The 19,671-nt window shown below is 47.8% G+C and overlaps 1 protein-coding gene across 6 annotated transcripts in view; it reads right to left on the bottom strand.

Annotated features, from left to right (window-relative positions):
• Positions 1-19,671, bottom strand: part of nlk2 (nemo-like kinase, type 2) — a 182,715-nt gene that overhangs the window by 101,732 nt on the left and 61,312 nt on the right. For all 6 annotated transcript variants that reach the window (XR_005462637.1, XM_038814483.1, XM_038814481.1 and 3 more), the window contains one exon: positions 14,555-14,684. Coding sequence is in view for 5 of the 6 variants with exons in the window: in XM_038814483.1 (XP_038670411.1) it covers positions 14,555-14,684 (130 nt within the window). In the remaining variant the exon portion in view is untranslated. The remainder of the gene's footprint in view (positions 1-14,554; positions 14,685-19,671) is intronic.

Below are 19,671 nucleotides of genomic sequence, written 5' to 3' on the forward strand. Positions count from 1 at the left end.
GCCAATGAGCTACTATATGGCAAATTGAACACTGGGATATAACCTGTTGGATGCCCATTCCTCCACTACATGCATATGTGAGATACGGACCTCTGAAGGCTGACTATTTGGAGGAGCATTGGAAGCATGCAAATAAATGGAAAGTTCAGCTGGTTGTGAAGAGAGCAAAGGAAAAACAGATTGATGAATCCCAAAATCTCAGTTCACATCTTTATTTCCAGCAAGTGCAGGATAGACTGCCATGAGGTCAGTGTTCCTGAGCCACATTCAACAAGTAATAACCACTCAAGCACAAACTATCATGGAAGGCTGCCTGGTTTGCCAGGTCAGGAACAGACTAAAGCTGAACAACCAATACAACTAGTGGCCACTCAGGCTCAGCAGGATACCAAAATGTCTTAACTCACAACAATTGTGGAGCAAACAAGGTAAACTGATCAATATGAAGCCAAGTTTGAGATAATACCTTTTAAAGAGCTCACATGTCAAACAGTAGTAGCTTATAACCCGAAAAAGTAGAGCCTCGTATTTATTTCAACCTCTTCCAGCACAAAAAGTCTTGATATTCAGAGAAGTCCAGCATTTTCTCTGAAATTTGGCACGTTCCAAGCCCAGATCTTTATCAGAACTTAAGATGCAAGGTTACAGGATAGTGAGAAGAATAGAAAATTTCACTGACACGTTCAGCCATTCTGAGTTAGAGATTAGAGACATTTCATGAGGAAGAAAGGAAAGGGAGGTGTTTAGCTCTGTTAATAAAGCAAGAGGTCGGGAGCAAGAAAAGGCCTTTGTTCGGAAGACCATGACGTAGAATCAGTTTGGTTAGAGATGAGAAATAGCAAAGAAAGGAAGTCACTGTTGGTAGTAGTTTAGAGACGCTCTAACAAGGGGCAGCACAGTGGTTAGCACTGCTGCCTCAAGGCAACAAGGTCCCAGGTTAGATCCCGGCCCTGTGCAACTGTCTGTGTTATGCACATTCTCCGTGTTTGCGTGGGTTTCGCCCCCACAACCCAAAGATGTGCAGGGTAGGTGGATTGGCCACACTAAATTGTCCCTTATTTGGAAAAAATGAATTGGTACTCTAAATTTATTTTTAAAATGAGACTCCCTAACAGTATTGACACTGTAGAACAGAGTAGAAATCAAGAAATAATGGGGTTTGTAATACCAACCCTCCAAAAGAGCATGCCACTTAGCCGTTGGACAAAGGGGCAATTTATCATGGCCAATCCAACTAACCTGCACATCTTCAGACTGTGTGGGGAAACTGGAGCACCCGGAGAAAAGCCATGCAGACACATGGAGAATGCGCAAACTTCACATCCGAGGTCTGAATCGAAGCTGGGTCCCTGACACTGTGAGGCAGCAGTGCTAACCACTGTGCCACAGTACAGTTTTAGGGGAATAAATGTGGGTCTAAAATACAGCATCTTAAACTGAAATAGAGGCAATTACCAGGGTATGAAGGCGGCGTTGGCTAAACTTGACTGGGAAATTAGGTTAAAAAAGCATGATGATAGAAAAGCAATGACAATGTTAGTTTTAAGGGATTTATATTTGTATTGGTGAACACTGTAAATTAGGACATCTACCAGGAATTTCAGGAGGGGGAGGAAGCCCCAGTGGAGGAACTTAAGGGCAAATGGGAGGAGGAGCTAGGCGGAGAGCTAGATGCGGGCCTGTGGACGGATGCCCGAAACAGGATCAATTCCTCCTCATCATGTGCCAGGCTTAGCTTAATCCAGTTTAAGGTGGTCCACTGGGTACACATGATGGCAGCCAGGATGAACAAATTCTTTGTGGTCGAGGATAAATGTGTGAGGTGTGCGGGAAGCCCGGCAGACCATGTCCATATGTTCTGGGCATGCCTTGCTCTTAAGGGATTCTGGCAGGGGTTTGCTGAGGCATTGTCCAAGCGGGTGGTGCTGAGTCCAGAGATAGAGATCTTTGGTGTGTCAGATGATCCGGGAGTTCAGGAAGCGAAAGAGGCCGCGTCTTGGCCTTTGCCTCCCTGGTAGCCTGGAGCCGGATCCTTTTAATGTGGAGGGACTCGAAGCCCCCGAGTGTAGTGACCTGGGTTAGTGACATGGCTGGGTTTCTCAGTCTCGAGAAAATAAAGTTTGCCTTGAGAGAGTCCATGGCGGGGTTCTCTCGGAGGTGACAGCCATTCCTCGACTTTCTAGGAGAGCAGTAATATTCAGTAGCAGCGGCAGCATCCGGGGGACATTGTATTGTCCTTTTCTTTGTATATATGGTTAACTTTTATTTCTTTTTTGCGCGGCTTAGCCTCATCCAATTCAAGGTGCTGCACCGGGCCCACATGACTGGGACGAGGATGAGTAGGTTCTTTGGGGGTGAGGACAGGTGTGTCAGGTGCTCGGGGAGTCCAGCGAACCATGCCCATATGTTCTGGGCATGCCCGGCACTGGAGGAGTTCTGGAAGGGGGTGGCGAGGACGGTGTCGAGGGTGGTGGGATCCAGGGTCAAGCCAGGATGGGGACTCGCGATTTTTGGGGTTGGGTGGAGCCGGGAGTGCAGGAGGCGAAAGAGGCCGGTGTGCTGGCCTTTGCGTCCCTAGTAGCCCGGCGAAGGATCTTGCTACAATGGAAGGATGCGAGGCCCCCAAGCGTGGAGACCTGGATCAATGACATGGCGGGTTTCATTAAGCTAGAGAAGGTCAAATTCGCCCTGAGAGGGTCGGTACAAGGGTTCTTTAGGCGGTGGCAGCCTTTTCTCGACTTTCTGGCTCAACGATAGGGTACGGGGACAGCAGCAGCAGCAACCCGGGGAGGGAAAAGGGGAGGGAAAAGGGGAGGGAAAAGGGGAGGGGGCCGACAATGACTATGTTTGTTTATTTAATTTTAATATATTTTAAGTTCTTTTGTTGTTCATTAGGGTTGGGGGGGTGGGGGGATGTGATACATGCGCCGATACGGTCTGGGGGTGTCACAGTTATTATGGGTTATTTTGTTGCATTTCATTGTTTGTCGTTATGTTTTATATTTTCTGTAAAAAATTCCAATAAAAATTATATTAAAAAAAACTTTTATTTCATTTTGTTATGTTAATGGTTACGCACGGTCATGCAAAAATTATGTTTTTGACAAAAAATTTGAATAAAAATACTTTTTTAAAAAAACACATTGGAAATTCGGTATAGTTTTAAGTGGTTTAATTTAATGTTTCTGTGCCTGGAACGGTAAAACCGATACTTAAATTCAAGCTTGAAAAGTGTTTGTTTCTGTGGGGATTGGTTAAGTTCTTAGGCTATGGCATGAAGAGTAAATAAATAGGCCATCAGGAGTATGAAGTGTTTCTTTGCAACTGGGACCTTTTACGGTACTGAAGCTTTTTAAGTTTTAGTTCAGCTAATTTGAGGGCACTTAGAGATAGATAATTAAGAGAAGGCAGCTCTCACAGCTCTGCCAGAAGCGGTTAGTTTTGGAAGGCTAAAGAGGGGACCTCTCTCTCAGCCTCACTAGAATTAAAATCATACTATGGAGTAATGGTTAAGAAAACAGATGCCGGAAATCTAAAGTCCAGATAGTCATGGAAACTCGAGAAATGAACAGAAGTGTTCAATAAGATGCTGGTTTAGCACACTGGGCTAAATAACTGGCTTTTAAAGCAGACCCAGGCAGGCCAGCAGCACAGTTCAATTCCCGTACCAGCCTCCCCGAACAGGTGCTGGAATATAGCGACTAGGGGCTTTTCACAGTAACTTCATTGAAGCCTACTGGTAATAAGAAGCAATTTTTCATAAGTCTGGATTTAAGTGAAGAGAGCAAGGTGTTGTTCAGAAGAATTCAAAGAAGAGGAAACAAAATGTTCTTGAGTTAAATCATAGAATTTACAGTGCAGAAGGAGGCCATTCGGCCCATCAAGTCTGCACCAACCCTTGGAAAGAGCACTCTACCATATCCCAGTAACCCCACCCAACCTTTTTCTTTTGAGCACTAAGGGCAATTCATCATGGCCAATCCACCCAACTTGCACATCTTTGGACTGTGGGAGGAAACCGGAGCACCCGGAGGAAACCCACGCAGGCACAGAGAGAATATGCAGACTCCACACAGTGACCCAAGCCGGAATCGAACCAGAGACCCTGAAGCTGTGAAGCAACTGTGCTATGAGCTGCCCATTGTAGTTATAATTGTAGTGACCAGATTTAAAGTGGGGTAACAGCCTTCTAAAGTAAAACAAATGTTAGATGCCATTTTAATACAGGATTTGTGAGTTAAAGCAATTGTGAGTGATTTGCACGGCAGTTAAGACAAAGAAACCTTAACGGGATTGGTGTGAAATCCTGGTCTGGATTCGCTGTTAAAAGTGGAACGGAGACTTCCGTGGAAGTGAGTGGTTGCACACAGGGCATCTCCGGCTCAAAGGCGTTGGTTTAAGCACTGCATACTCGTTAGTAGGGTAGCTCCGGCAGGAAAGTGGTGTCGAAGAGGTTCCCCCCCCACAGATAGTCCTGTCTACTGGCTACCAGACCCAAGACCTGGCTAAGGGATTGGAGGGGACCTGTTTGCTCAGCAGCAATTGAGAGAATAGCGGAGGGGGAAGGGTCATCGCTCGTGGGACAGCCCCAGATGGAGCAGTTGATGGCCTTCAAGGGCAGATTTTGTACCCTGATGCATGGTATCTGGTCGAAGGGAGCAGTACCACCTCGGCAAGGCCCAATGGACAGGGTAGAGAAATACCTTGAGGCACAAGGGTGACGATACACGAGTTGGAGACGGTGGTCTCCGACCAGGGTGATCAGATTGTGGCCCTGGAGGCAGAGGTGGGGATCTTGGACGACCTATGCAAGTTGTTGAGAGTGAAGGTCAAGGAGCAGAAGAACAGGTCCAGACGGCAGAACTTCGAATTGTGGGTCAGCCAGAGTGTGTGGAAGAAACAAGTGCCACGAAATACATGTCATGGATGCTGGCCGGGTTTGTGGAGGAGAGGATGCTGGACAAGGCCTCACAGATGAACAGGGCCCAGAGGTCTCTAAGGCAGAAGCAAAGAGCGGGTGAACCACCGTGGGCTGTGATAGCACGGTTGTGGAAAAGGAGAAGATCTTGTGATGGGCCAGGGAGAAGTGAGACTGTGAATGGGAGGGGAATCGTGTCCGGATATACCAGAGTGTTGGAGCGGAGCTGGCAAAGAGGTGTGCTGGATTCAACATGTCCAAGGCAGCGCTTGTTCAAAGAATTATTCGGTTTGTACCCGGCGAAATTGTGGATCAAATTTGAAGGTCGGGAATATTATTTCGAGACGCCAGAAGAGACCATTGACTTTATAAAGGACCATAAACAAGAGGGTAAAGAGCAGCAATTGGGAAGAGGGTAAAGAGCAGCAATTGGGAGAATGCGGTAGTAAGGATCTACCAGGCTTGGAGTGCAGAGGTGGCTAAGCGGCGGTCCGGGTTTAATCGGACGAAGGAGGTGCTCCATAAGCAGAAAATAAAATTCGGAATGTTGCAGCCTGCGTGCTTGTGGGTAACTTATTTGGAGCGGCATTACTATTTTGATTCCCCGGAGAAGGCGTGGGCCTTTGTGCGGACGGAGAAGCTGGACTCGAACTAGGGGTTGGGGGGTCGGTTGTAATGTTTTATTGCTGGTTTCTGCTGTTGCTGTGTTTTTTTTTCTGTACTTTTGTAATTGTGATATGGTTATTTATTTGGGTTTTGTTCTGTTTTCTGTTGGGGGACGTGGTTTGAGTTTTGTATTTTGCGGGGGGGTTGGGGGTTTGTTGTATTCTGTATGGGGTTGGGGGTATGGGGTGGGGCTGGTATTTGGGAGCTGCGTCAGTAGGGTGTGGTGGGGCAGTGAGAAAGTGCGGGCTTTCCTCTGGTTTCCCGCGTTGGCGGGGCTGGAGATGGCGGGGGGGGGGGGGCCTTTACTGGCTCCTTCCTGCGCTGGAGCGGTGCCTTGAGGAGTGACAGGAGGGGGGACGATCCCACTTTGGGAGGGGTCGGGTTTTGGAAGGAGTTTCTGGGGTCAGCAGAAGTTAGCTGACCCACGGAAGTACAATGGAGGACGGGTCGCGGCTAGGAGGGTTCCTAGGTGAGGTGCTGTCGCCGTGGGGACTGGGTCGGGCGGGAGGTGCTGGCCTGGGACGGGCAGTTGACGGACTATTGCTAGTCGGCGGGGGGGGGGGGGGGGCGAGATTCCCTCTGATCCGGTTGGTCACCTGGAATGTGAGAGGACTGAATGGGCCGGTGAAGCGGTCTAGGGTACTTGCTCATCTGAGGGGGCTAAAGGCAGATGTGGCACTGCTTCAGGAGACCCACCTGAAGGTGGCGGACCAGGTCCGTCTGAGGAAGGGGTGGGTGGGGCAGGTTTTCCACTCCGGGTTGGATGTGAAGAACCGGGGGGTGGCGATTCTGGGGGGGAAAAATGTGTCGTTTGAGGCATCTGAGGTGGTGGCGGATAAGGGGGGTAGGTTTGTTATGGTAAGGGGCAGGCTACAGGGAGAGAAGGTGGTACTTGTTAATGTGTATGCCCCAAATTGGGATGATGCGGGCTTTATGATGCGTATGCTAGGACGTGTCCCGGATCTAGAGGTGGGAGGTCTGATTATGGGGGGGGGTACTTCAATACGGTGTTGGATCCTTCACTGGATCGGTCCAGTTCAAGGACGGGTAGGAGGCCGGCGGCGGCCAAGCTGCTGAGGGGGTTTATGGACCAGATGGGAGGGGTGGATCCATGGTGGTTTGTGAGGCCGAGGGCACGGGAGTATTCCTTTTTCTCCCATGTACATAGGGTTTATTCTCGGATAGACTTCTTCGTGGTGAGTAGGAGACTGATTCCGAGAGTGGAGGTCGTCGAGTATTCGGCCATTGTAATCTCCGACCACGCTCCGCATTGGATGGATTTGGAGATGGGGGAGCTGCGGGATCAGCGCCTGTTGTGGCGGTTGGATGTGGGGTTGTTGGCGGAGGAGGTGTGTAGGAGGGTCCGGGCAAGTATTGGGGGGTACCTCGAGGCGAATGATACGGGGGAGGTCCGGGTGGGGATGGTCTGGGAAGCCCTGAAGGCTTCGTGGGGAGCTAATATCCATCCGGGCACACAGGGAGAGGAGTGAGAGGGATAGACTGGAGGGGAAGATCCTGGAGGTAGATAGGAGGTACGCGGAGGCAACAGAGGAGGGATTGTTGGGGGAGAGGCGCAGCCTACAGGCTAAATTTGATTTGTTGACCACTAGAAAGGCGGAGGCACAGTGGAGGAAGGCACAAGGGACAGTGTATGAACATGGTGAAAAGGCGAGTAGGATGCTGGCTCATCAGCTCCGCAAGCGGGATGCGGCTAGTGAAATTGCTGGAGTGAGCGATAAGAGTGGAAATGTGGTGCGGAAGGGGGTAGAGGTGAATGAGGTCTTCAAGGACTTTTACGGGGAACTGTACCGGTCGGAGCCAACGGTGGAGAGGAGGGGATTGGAGAGTTTTCTTGACGGGCTATCTTTCACGAAGGTGCAGGAGGAGCAGGTGGAGGGGTTGGGCAGATGCAGTCAGGGAAGGTGCCGGGGCCAGATGGGTTCCCGCCGGAGTTTTATAAAATGTTTGTGGACCTAGTGGGCCCACTGTTGGTGCGGACACTTAATGAGGCATGGGATGGGGGGACTTTGCCCCCTACGATGTCGCGGGCGCTGATTTCTTTAATCTTAAAGAGGGACAAGGACCCCCAGCAGTGTGGTTCGTACAGGCCCATATCTCTCCTTAATGTGGATGCCAAGGTGCTGGCAAAGATCCTGGCCACCAGGATAGAGGACTGTGTGCCAGGGGTTGTACACGAGGACCAGACAGGTTTTGTTAAGGGAAGGCAGCTGAACACGAATGTGCGGAGGTTGTTGAATGTCATCATGATGCCGGCGATTGAGGGGGAGGCTGAGATAGTGGTGTCGCTGGATGCGGAGAAGGCCTTCGATAGAGTGGAGTGGGGGTACATATGGGAGGTGTTACCGAGGGACCAGGCAGGGGTGCCCCCTGTCCCCCTTGTTGTTTGCATTGGCAATCGAACCGTTGGCGATGGCGTTGAGGGATTCAGGAAAGTGGAGGGGTTTGGTGCGGGGTGGGGAGGAACATAGGGTGTCGTTGTATGCCGATGACCTTCTACTGTATGTGGCGGACCCAGTGGGAGGGATGCCGGGGGTGATGGTGCTGCTAGTTGAGTTTGGGACCTTTTCAGGCTATAAACTAAATCTAGGCAAGAGTGAGGTGTTTGTGGTGCACCCTGGGGACCAGGAGGATGGAATTGGTAGGCTCCCGCTTAAGAGGGCAGGGGAGAGTTTTAGGTACCTGGGGGTGCAAGTGGCCAGGGACCGGGGGACTCTTCACAAGTGTAATTTCACCAGGCTTGTGGATCAGATGGAGGAGGAGTTCAAAAGGTGGGATATGTTGCCATTGTCGTTGGCGGGGAGGGTGCAGTCCGTCAAAATGACGGTGCTTCCAAGGTTCTTGTTCCTCTTTCAGTGCCTGCCCATCTTCATCCCCAGGGCCTTCTTTAGGAGGGTGACTAGCAGTATTTTGAGCTTTGTGTGGGCGCATGGGACTCCGAGAGTGAAGAGGGTTTTCCTGGAGCGAGGGAGGGATAGAGGCGGGCTGGCGCTGCCCAACCTTTTGGGGTACTATTGGGCGGCCAATGTGTCAATGGTGCGTAAATGGGTGATTGGGGGGGGGGGTATGGAAAAGAATGGAGATGGCGTCTTGTAGAGGCACAAACCTGGGTGCCTTGGTAACTGCGCCGTTGCCGCGCTCTCCAAAGATGTATACCACGAGCCCGGTGGTGGCGGCAACCCGAAGAGTCTGGGGACAGTGGAGAAGGCATAGGGGGGAAACGGGGGGCTCGGTGGAGGCTCCATTAGATGGAAATCATCGGTTCATCCCGGGGAACACTGATGGGGGATTTAGGGGGTGGTATAGGGTAGGCATCAGTAAATTGAGGGACCTGTTTATTGACGGGAGGTTTGCGGGCCTGGGGGAATTGGAAGATAAATTTGGGCTCCCCCAAGGGAACATGTTCAGATACTTGAAGGTAAAGGGGTTTGCTAGGCTACAGGTGGAGGAATTTCCTTTGCTGCCCTCGCGGGGGGCGATGGACAGAGTGCTTTCGGGGGGTGTGGGTCGGAGAGGGGAAGGTGTCTGACATTTATACGGTAATGCAGGAGGTGGAAGAGTCGTCAGTGGAGGAGCTGAAGGCTAAATGGGAGGGGGAACTAGGGGAGCAGATAGAGGATGGGACTTGGGCGGATGCCTTGGAGAGTGTTAACTCTTCCTCTTCATGTGCGAGGCTTAGTCTCATCCAATTTAAGGTGCTGCATCAGGCCCATATGTCTGTGACTCGGCTGGAGATGAGACTTAGCTCAGGGCAAATACAGAGGCCGGGATGGAGACTGGATTCGGGTCTTTTGGCAGTAAAGGAGTTTTGAGAGAGGGTGAGGTTTGCGATTGGGGATTATGTGGAGCTGAATCAGAACGGGGAGGTGTCGGCGACCACATTCTGAGAGGGGTTGAAGGCGGTGGTCCGAGGGGATATTATCTCACTCAATGCAGAGAGATAGGAGAAGGGGGGAGCATGGATGGCTGTTGGACGCGATAGTCAAGGTGGATAGGAGATACTCGGGGGCTCCCACTAAGGAGTTCTTGGCAGAGAGGAAGAGATTGCAGGGGCAGTTTAATAGGTTTAATAGGTTGACGTCAGGAAGGACAATGGGGTAACTAAGGAGGGCGAGGGGGGTGCAGGAATTTTGTAAGAAACTGTGCAGTAGAGAAGAGAAGAGAATGACCCCCAGTTTATGGAGCTGTGGTCCAGAAGTGCCCGGAAAAAAGCGAACCTGTTGGTTGAGGTGAACGAGAAGCCTACAGTGCACGTGGAGATGGCGGATATGCAGGGTCTGGTCCTGTCGGCTCAGTGGTCGATGGACCAGTTGGTGAGCTTCCTGAATGAGAAGTTCACCCAACTGCGGAAGGAAAGTCCAGAGGACCTGCTCCTGGTGGCGGACTCAATCAGGCGGTGGTTGACCGCGAGACTGGAGGCCCAGGGACAGGCGATCCAGAGGCTGGAAGAACAGGCGGGGGGGGGGAGAATGAGGACCAGTCCACCTCGATGGCAGCAGAGATTGGGCTGATGAGTGTCCAGCAGAAGCGACTGATGGAGAAGGTGAAGGACCTGGAGAATGGTTCGTGGATGCAGAACATTCGGATCGTGGGTCTGCCGAAGGGAATTGAAGGATTGGATGCGGGTACGTACGTCGGGAAGAGGCTGGAGAAGCTGTTTGGGGCTGGTCCGTTCGACCCACCTTTGGAGGTGGATCAGGCCCACAGGGCGCTGATGTGCAAACCCAGGGAGGCGAGCTGCAGAGGATGATGGGGGTGTGATTGTATCGGTTCCTGGACAAGGAACGCATCATGAGGTGGGCTAGGCAGACGAGGTGATGCAGTTGGGAAGACATCGAGATTTGCTTGCACCAGGACCTGGGGTCAGAGTTGGTGAAGCGGAGGGCGAGCTTTAATAAGGTCAAGTCGGCCACACAAGAAGGGCGTAAAGATTGGACTACTATACCCAGCCTGCTTATGAGGACCCAAGGGGGTCGGGAGTTGCACTTTGGTTCGGCGGAGGAGGCAGTGAACTTTATGAACAAGAATGGATTGGCAGGATAACGATGACCTTGAACTCTGATTGAGGAGATCTGAGCTATATTATGAAAAACTTTGGGTTTATGTTGTTTGGATATTTTAAAGTTTTTTTTCTCCATTTTTCGGTTCTGGTTGGGGTTCGGCTGGTATACTGTGCTTTGTTAAGGGGTGAGGGGTGGCCCTATATGTTCGGACCTTGGGAGGGATTGTTCCTTTGTTTTTACTTCTCGCCTTTTGTTTTGATTGTTTTCACCAAGAGCCGGGGGAGGGGAATCAGTAGGGGTAGGATGCTAGGCGCCAAGGGCGGGGGTTGCCAAATAGCTGGACGGGTTAGTTCACGGAGCAAAGTGGGGGGTGAGCTGAAGATCGATGAGGAAGGAGTGGGAGGGTTCGGCAGGGGCGTGGGTTTATACTGCTGACCGGGGGGGGGACTTTCAAAGTGGAGGAGGGAGGGGGGTTGATGGTAGTTGCCCGAGGGCGGGCCAGGGGAGGTGCGGGACATGACCCACAGACAAGCCGAAGGAGGGGGTGGTTGATCGGAAGGGGAGGGAGGGTAGGGTAGGGAGGGTGGGGTGCCCCCCCCCGACCAGGCTGGTCATGTGGAACATTCGGGGACTGAATGTGCCAGTCAAAAGGGCCCTTGTGTTCACGCACTTGAGGCAACTGAAGGCGGACGTGGCCATTTTGCAGGCGACACATCTGAAGGTGGGGGAGCAGGTTAGGTTAAAGAAGGGATGGGTTGGACAGTGTTCCATTCAGGGTTAGACTTTAAAACGAGGGGGATGGCGATCTTGGTTAATAAGCACATGGCATTCGAGTTGGGGAATATAGAAGCGGACCCAGGGGGTAGATATGTTATGGTTAGTGGAAAGCTAGAGGGAATGGCTGCGGTATTGGTAAATATATATGCCCCGAACTGGGATGACGTTGAGTTTGTTAGACGGGTATTGGAGAATATCCCAGACCTAGATTCACATCGACTGTTAAATGTGGCAATGACCCAGTCAGTGGCGTGTATGCTGGAGGTTATTGTCTCGGTGGATGCAGGGAAGGCTTTTGATCGGGTGGGTTGGAGGAATTTATTTGAGATCCTGGGTAGGTTTGGGTTTGGCCCAAAGGTTGGGGGGTGGATGCTTCAACTGTATGTAGCTCCACTGGTAAGTGTACGTACAAACGAGATGAGTTCACGGAGTTTTGGACTGCAGAGGGGATCGAGACAGGGATGTCCGCTGCCATCTTTGTTGCTGCTCTGGCAATTAAGTCCTTGGCGATGGCCCTTCGGGGTCAATGGTGTGGCAGGGGTTTGTGGGGGGGAGCAAGGAACACCAAGTGTCATTGTGTGCGGACGATGTGATGTTGTTTGTGTCGGACCTACTGGAGAGTGTGGGTAGGATTATGGGAATGTTGGTGAGGTTTGGGGCCTTCTCTGGGTACAAGTTAAATGTCACGAAGAGTGAGGTGTTTCTGGTGAATGCGGCGGGGCCAATTTGGGGGTGTTGCCATTCAAGATGGCTAGGGAAAGGTTCAGGTATTTGGGGATTCAGGTGACTAGGGAATTTTTTTTGTTACATCAATTATAGGATAGGGGCATCGCTGCTTAGGCCAGCATTTATTGCCCATCCTAGTTGCCCTTCAGAAGATGGTGATCTGCCTTCTTGAACCGCTGCAGTCCTTGAGGTGCAGGAACATCCACTGTTCTTAGGGAGGGTGTTCCAGGATGTTGCCCCAGCGACAATGAAGGAACGGCGTTATATTTCCAAGTCAGGGTGGTGAGTGGCTTGGGAGGGGAACCTTCAGATGGTGTGGTTCTGTTCTTGTTCTTCTATTTGGTAGTGGTCAAGGGTTTGGAAGGTGCTGTCTAAGGAACCTTGGTGAATTGCTGCAGTGCATCTCGTAGATGGTACACACAGCTGCCACAGTTGGCCAGTGGTGGAGGGTTTGAATGTTTGTGGAAGGGGGAGCAATCAAGCAGGCTGCTTTGTCCTGGCGAGGCGTGGAGAGCCGGTTAGATCCCGGAAGAGGGATCACCCAGCATCTACTGGTCGCGTGACGTTGTGCTGCCTTTCAGACGTAACCCTGCCAGTTGAGCTTGCCCCTCTATCACTGAAAGACAACAGCAGTAATGCTGTGGAAACATCGTCTTCAACATCCGTCACTGTCAACTCACTTCCAGCGTAAAAGCCTATTCATAGTTCATCACTGATGTATTTCTCTCAGATCACAAAGGTAACTGACACTAGAGAGGGAAAATTTCATGTAAGGATCAATTTGGGCTTAAGGATCCTTATTCATGCATGGTAGAGCAATCTTGCATCTAAATAATTCTTAATGTAACAATTTTTAATTCCTATCAAGCCGTCATTTGCTTTAGAAAGAATCAACACCTTCCAAAGAAAACTTTCAACACTGATGATAGATCATTGACCTTGACAATTTAACCACTTCTCTTTCCACAGGTGCTATCAGGACTGCTAATTACTTCCAGCATTTTCTATTTTTATTTGTGACTACACTATAAACATGGTGCTATAGTGTGTTAGCATTTATTAACAGGGGGATTGAGTTTAAGAGCCGTGAGGTTATGCTGCAACTGTACAAGACCTTGGTTAGACCACATTTGGAGTATTGTGTGCAGTTCTGGTCACCTCATTATAGGAAGGATGTGGAATCATTGGAACGGGTGCAAAGGAAATTTACCAGGATGCTGCCTGGATTGGAGTGTAGGTCTTATGAGGAAAGGTTGAGGTGGCTAGGGCTTTTCTCATTGGAGCGAAGGAGGATGAGAGGTGACTTAATTGAGGTGTATAAGATGATGAGAGGGATAGATAGAATGGACGTTCAGCGACTTTTTCCAGGGTGGATGTAGCTGTTACAAGGGGGCATAACCATAAAGTTCATGGTGGAAGATATAGGAGGGATGTCAGAGGTAGGTTGTTTACTCAGAGTGGGTGGGGTGTGGAATGCACTCCCAGCTATGGTAGTGGAGTCAGACACTTTAGGAACTTTCAAGCGGTTATTGGATAGGCATATGGAGTGCACTAGAATGATTAGGAGTAGGTTGATTTGATCTTAGTTTCAGGCTAGTTCGACACATCATCGTGGGCCGAAGGGCCTGTACTGTGCTGTACGGTTCTATGTACTATGCTGGCATTGGACTGGGGTGGGCACAGGAAGAAGTCTTATAACACCAGGTTAAAGTCCAACAAGTTTGTTTTGAATCACTAGCTTTCAGAGCGCAGCTCCTCCCTCCTCCCACCGGAGGTTGGAACTGCGCTCCGAAGGCTAGTGATTTAAAACAAACCTATTGGACTTTAACCTTGTGTTGCAAGACTTCTTACTATAAACATGGACATGTCAGCAATAATTACATTGGTTAGCACAGTTGAATCACAGTGCCAGGGACTTGGGTTCGATTCATGGCTTGGGTCACTGTCTGTGCGGTCTGCACGTTTTCCCCGTGTCTGCATGGGTTTCCTATGGGTGCTCCGGTTTCCTCCCACAAGTCGCAAAAGACGTGCTTGTTAGGTGAATTGGACATTCTGAATTGTTCCCGAGTGTATCCGAACAGGGGCCGGAATGTGGCGATTAGGGGATTAACAAAAATGCATGTATCATGGAATTAAGGATTCCCTAAACGCAATGAAAAACAGATGTGGATTTCCACATAACTAAATAATGGTTGCATCAACAGCCAATGACACACCTTACCACTAAAGGACAGAAAACACATTAATTGAAATTCTTAGACAGAACTGTCCCCATTTTTTTTTTTAAATTCAGTGAATTTTGCAGTTTGATCATTTGAGAATGGGTCTCAAAAAAGTTTGCTACTTAAGTGCTCCTGAATAATTTAGTTTAATCAGATGCATGGAATAAATAGTTTGTGATTTTGTCCTTCCTCCCCATCCACTATTGAATTTTAAATTTACTTACATTGTCATGTTTGAAGAAGCAGAGCATCTTCAGTTCACGGAAGACCCTCTTGCAGGAAACTAGATTCTGGAAGACGTTGGGCATCTTTTTGAGTGCAACTCGCTTTCCATCCCTAGGATCCGTTACTGACCTGCATTATAAAAGTACAAGCTACATAAATATCCTGAAAGCACAGAAATAGTAAGTATTTCAGAAGCACACCAAAATTGTTTGTTAACCCAACAAGGACAGATTAATGTAAACTGTCTTAAACAAAATGTTAATTGTACCAAACTACCTCCATATGAAAAAGATTTTGAATTCAGCTTTGTATACTTGATCTTTTCAATCACCGTGATTTAATTTTCTGCACTTGTTCTGCAAACTAAGATCTCTAATTGCCAACTTTTCTCTGCAGGTTTGTATCTGTCTGAGGATGATCACCAACTGCTAAAATAATGTTTTAGCTCTACCATTATTAAATTTTAACAATTCATTATCTACAGTCAACAGAATAGCATTAAGATAGCCGTATACAGATTACTCAGGTCCATTGGATAGAACCTGGCTCAATTGGCCCTATGTATCTGCTACAATAGTTCAGGCAGACATTAATTATTCCAGAATGCTTATATCTATTGATAACTGCAACATATATCTGGCTATAGCTTTCAGATATGAAATATGGTCACTGAAAATATTCCAGCACTCGAGGCAAAGAAATTTAATAACACACCTATCGAACTTCAGCTAGAAAACAACTATACTCCAAAACTGAAATCTTTAAAAAAAGATTACTTTTGGCACTTACAGCTCAAGGATAACTCATTCTAACGGACCAAGTATCTTTGGTCAAAAGTAAAGATTTACTACATTAAATGAGAGTAAATACAAAACCAATTTTCTTCTAAATCAAGAATATAGATAAGTGTAAACAAATTGCACTTTATTTCTTATACTATTAATCCACAACATATTCATAATGGAAACAGAAATCCATTCCCGCCGATGGCTCATATATCTCGCATCCCGATTGCTTTAATGACTGGCTATGACTCACAAAAAGGAATCTGTAGCCTTCAGGAAATCACAGCAAACTTGTTATCTTTAAAGATGTGCAAATACCACAGAAATGCAGCGTGGCCCCATTAGATTTCTTTCTTTATAAATGCTTTTATTGCTTTTCACATTTTTATGTTACACATTTCAGTTTGTACATTAATTTACAAGTGTCATAATCATACATAATATCAAACAAAAGCCATCAAGGAGCGGGAATAACAAAGCATAAACAAACAAGAAACAGAGACACGCCATGATCATTTTATCGATCGTATTAAAAAAGTAAGAAGTTTTACAACACATTCAACAGGTTTGTTTAGAGTCACTAGCTTTCAGAGCACAGCTCCTCCATCAGATGAGTCACATGAACCCCCTCAGATCAAAGGGGCTTCCCCCTCCATCGTGGGAAAGTGGAGGAAAGTAGATTACCCCACATCAGCTTCAACCTGCCAACTGCTCTGAATTAATACACCATTGGACTTTGATTCCAAACTCATGTCAAACAATAATTCTTATTTTGTCTGTGGTTTTTGCCCTCTACCTCTTTCTTTTCCTGATCCCCTTTTATTGTATCAATGCAAAAAAAAAAACTTACTTCCTGCATTTTGAGTGTCTAAAATAAACTAATCCTCTGATTTCATCCTACCTGGAATTTGCTGAGAGGTTATTAACAAAGCATTGGATCACTCCAAAACTGGGGATATACACACCATCAAAAAGACCTTCCGTTTACGGATGGGTGGGAAAGGGAGAAATCAGGACTGCTTTAAATTAAACCCCCTCCAGTCCGTAACTATTTACTGATTTTTGCCAAATGTTATGGTTAGATTCCTGGCCTCCAGTTAGTTGATCTCTATGAGGGTTTATTTCTTATACTATTAATCCACAATATATTCATAATTGAAGCAGAAATCCATTCCCGTCGATGGCTCATATAACTCGCATCCTGATTGCTTTGTGGCGACTTGGGGCTTTTCACAATAACTTCATTTGAAGCCTACTTGTGACAATAAGCGATTTTCATTTCATTTTATTTTCAGGGTAGTTGGCAAGCAGTTACAACAGGTTTCAGTGTTAGTTAGCGGTGGAGAGAATCAGGAATAGATAATGAAGACAGGATCCGGATCAAGATCCCTACAATGTAAATACTTCCCATTTTGCCAGTTAAAAAAGTGTGTCCAATATTCATGGAATTATACCAAAACAGCATTATGACCCGTGTCAATTCCCGCACCAAATCCCAAATATCCTTGTAAGAATCAAATTTTGGTTCAGGCATAACCTGCCTGCCTCGTACAGGTCCTACCATCCCCAAAAACGGTCCCAATGGCCCAGAAATCTACAGCCCTCCCTCCTGCATCATCTCTCCAGCCTTGCATTCACCTGGACTAACCTCCTATTTCTATACTCACTGGCCAGAAGCAATCCAGAGATTACTATCTTCTGGGGTTAATTTTCTAGTTCCTAGCTCCTTAAATTCTGCTTGCAAGAACTTATCCCGTTGTCTATATCATTGGTACGGTCATGATAAGGAGATATTAGGAACTTGGGTTCAGAAATGGGGTCTAAGATGTAGCGGGCAATGTAGGGGTTAAAAAGATGGCTAGCAGCAGAGTTTGAGGGATGCGCCCACAGCCCAAGTTACCCTGTCCCATTTAGACTTAACCGCATTAGTGGGAATACACAGGAGGCGTTCAGCCAGGATGATCCACTCAAGATGCATAGTTTGTTTGACCTGCCATGAACCCATCACTTGAGTCTGATGACCTATTTGTCAGTCAATGGAAGGTTAGAAGCATATAAATGGCATAGCTCTGTTCTTTCATATAAACCGCAGTGGGCAATTTGTCAAGATAATGAGAATAGATTCAAGTCTGACCACCTCAGGGGGAATCTTTGTTTGAGGAGCTGGGCGGAGCTTAGAAGGACAGATATGAAATGTGGTTTAGAACAGAGAAGGCTGTGGAATCGGCCAGGGTGGTCATTAAAGTTGTCACTAAAGCAGATTCTGAACAAATGTCCTTAACAGAAGAAAAGTGCTTCATAAGTGCAAGTATTTGTCTGTCTGTGATAGTTAAACAAGAGCTGCAATTTCGTGTACAGTGTTGTTTAATGGAAACTGGTTAAGAAACTGCATGTAATCTGTTAATAATAATGTTAGCTGAAGTAAAAGTTTAAATATGTTTTCTTTTATTTTGTTTTAATTACGTTTGTTTATAAAATAACCAAGTCCTATTTCTTACATTATCACTCCCGGAACAAGTCAATCTTTCTGCAGTCTTAAAACTTAAAAATGTTACATGTCTGGTTAGTATCTTAGCCATTGTCGAGAGCTCTTTAGGTGTCAGTAACAGTACCAATGCGTACCATGATATCTGTCTGTTTGCCCTCCTCCTTCAGTATGTCCAGCAATCAATAATGACTGGCCCTGGTACCAGGGAGACAACATACCATTCTCGATTCTCTTTTGTGGCCGCAGAAACGCCATATATTCCTCATACAATTGAATGTCCTACCACAATAGCCCTGACGTTCTTCCTCCTACCCTCTTGAGTAGCAGACCCACCCACAGTGCCCTAAGTTGGCTGCCTCTGCTTTTCATGTACTGTCAACTCCCCAACAGTATCCAAAACAGTGTGGGTTAGAAAGGGGGATGGCCATAGCGGACTTCTGCATTACTTGCCTTCTTCTTCGCCTCTGCATGGTGATCACCCATGCCCTTTCTGCCTGTTCAATCTTTACCAGCGGTGTGACCACCCCACTTAATGTGCTATCCACAATGTGCTCAGCATCGTGGATGCTCCTCAGTGATTCACCCCTCAGCTGAAATGTGGTTAGCCAGAAGCCGCAGTTGGACACGTTTCCTGCACAACTGGTCACCAGGGGCAACTGAAGCTTCCAGGATTTGCCACATAGCACAGGAGCAGCATATCATGGATGCAAGCACTCCCTTATGTCCCTTATTTACTCCTGTTATTAACAAAAAATTATGCTTGGAGAAAGATACTATTAACCTACCCCCCTTACGCTAATTTTACTTCCATTACACTACTTTGTAAACTTATATTACTTTATTATAATTTTTTTCATTTTCCAATTAAGGGGCAATTTATCATGGCCAGTTCACCTACCGTGAACAACTGTGTTGTGGGGTGAGACCCACGCAGACATGGGGAAAATGTACAAAATCCACATGGACAGTGACCCGGAGCTGGGATCGAAACTGGGACCGCGGCGCCGCGCTTATATTACTTTATGATAATGACCCTGACTTTCACTTGTATGCTGTTCTTCAGTTAATCCCTTCTTCCAAAAAAAATCACAGCTGCTTCTCGGTGACACTGACTGTGAGAACCCTGCTCCCAGACCGCTTCACTGCAATGTGGACTGCGAGGACATTTTCCAGGCCGCTTCACTTTTACACTGACTGCGAGGATACAACTGCCAGACTGCTTCACTGACAGTGTGAACACCATTTCCAGATTTCTTTGCTGTGACACTGACTGCTAGGACATTATCCCCCGATCCAACAAGTCTATGAAGTTTAGGGCCAGAATGATCTCCTGGGGTGCTGGTGTTGGCGACGCAATGCTCTTGGGTAGGGGCGGGCGGCTTAATGCATCTGCAATAGCAATCTGCGTTCCTGGCCTGTGCTGAAAATCATGGCTGTAAGCCGCTAACAGTAGGGTCCAATGCTGTCCCACTGCCGAGGCTATGGGCAGTATGGGCTTACCTCAGTTACTATGTAGAACCATTGACCGCACTCATACTGGTGGAATTTCTTCACACTGAATATAACTGCTAAGCCCTCCTTCTCTATCTGGGTGTAGGTTTGTTCTGCTTCAGAAAGATCCTTGCGGCAAAAGTGATAGTGTTCCTAATCATCTCCCATTTTGTGGGATAAAATGACACCTATCCTGCAAGGGGACACGTCACGTCAGCACAATTGGTTTCGCCGGATCAAAATGCACCAAGAGGTTTGAAGATTGTAATGTTAGCTTCATAACTCAGAAGGCTTCCTCGCGGCTCCTTTCACTGCCACTAATTCCTTAATAGCTGGTTTAATGGTGCCAATG

This window comes from Scyliorhinus canicula, chromosome 12, assembly GCF_902713615.1.
Source record: "Scyliorhinus canicula chromosome 12, sScyCan1.1, whole genome shotgun sequence".
NCBI lineage: Eukaryota > Metazoa > Chordata > Chondrichthyes > Carcharhiniformes > Scyliorhinidae > Scyliorhinus > Scyliorhinus canicula.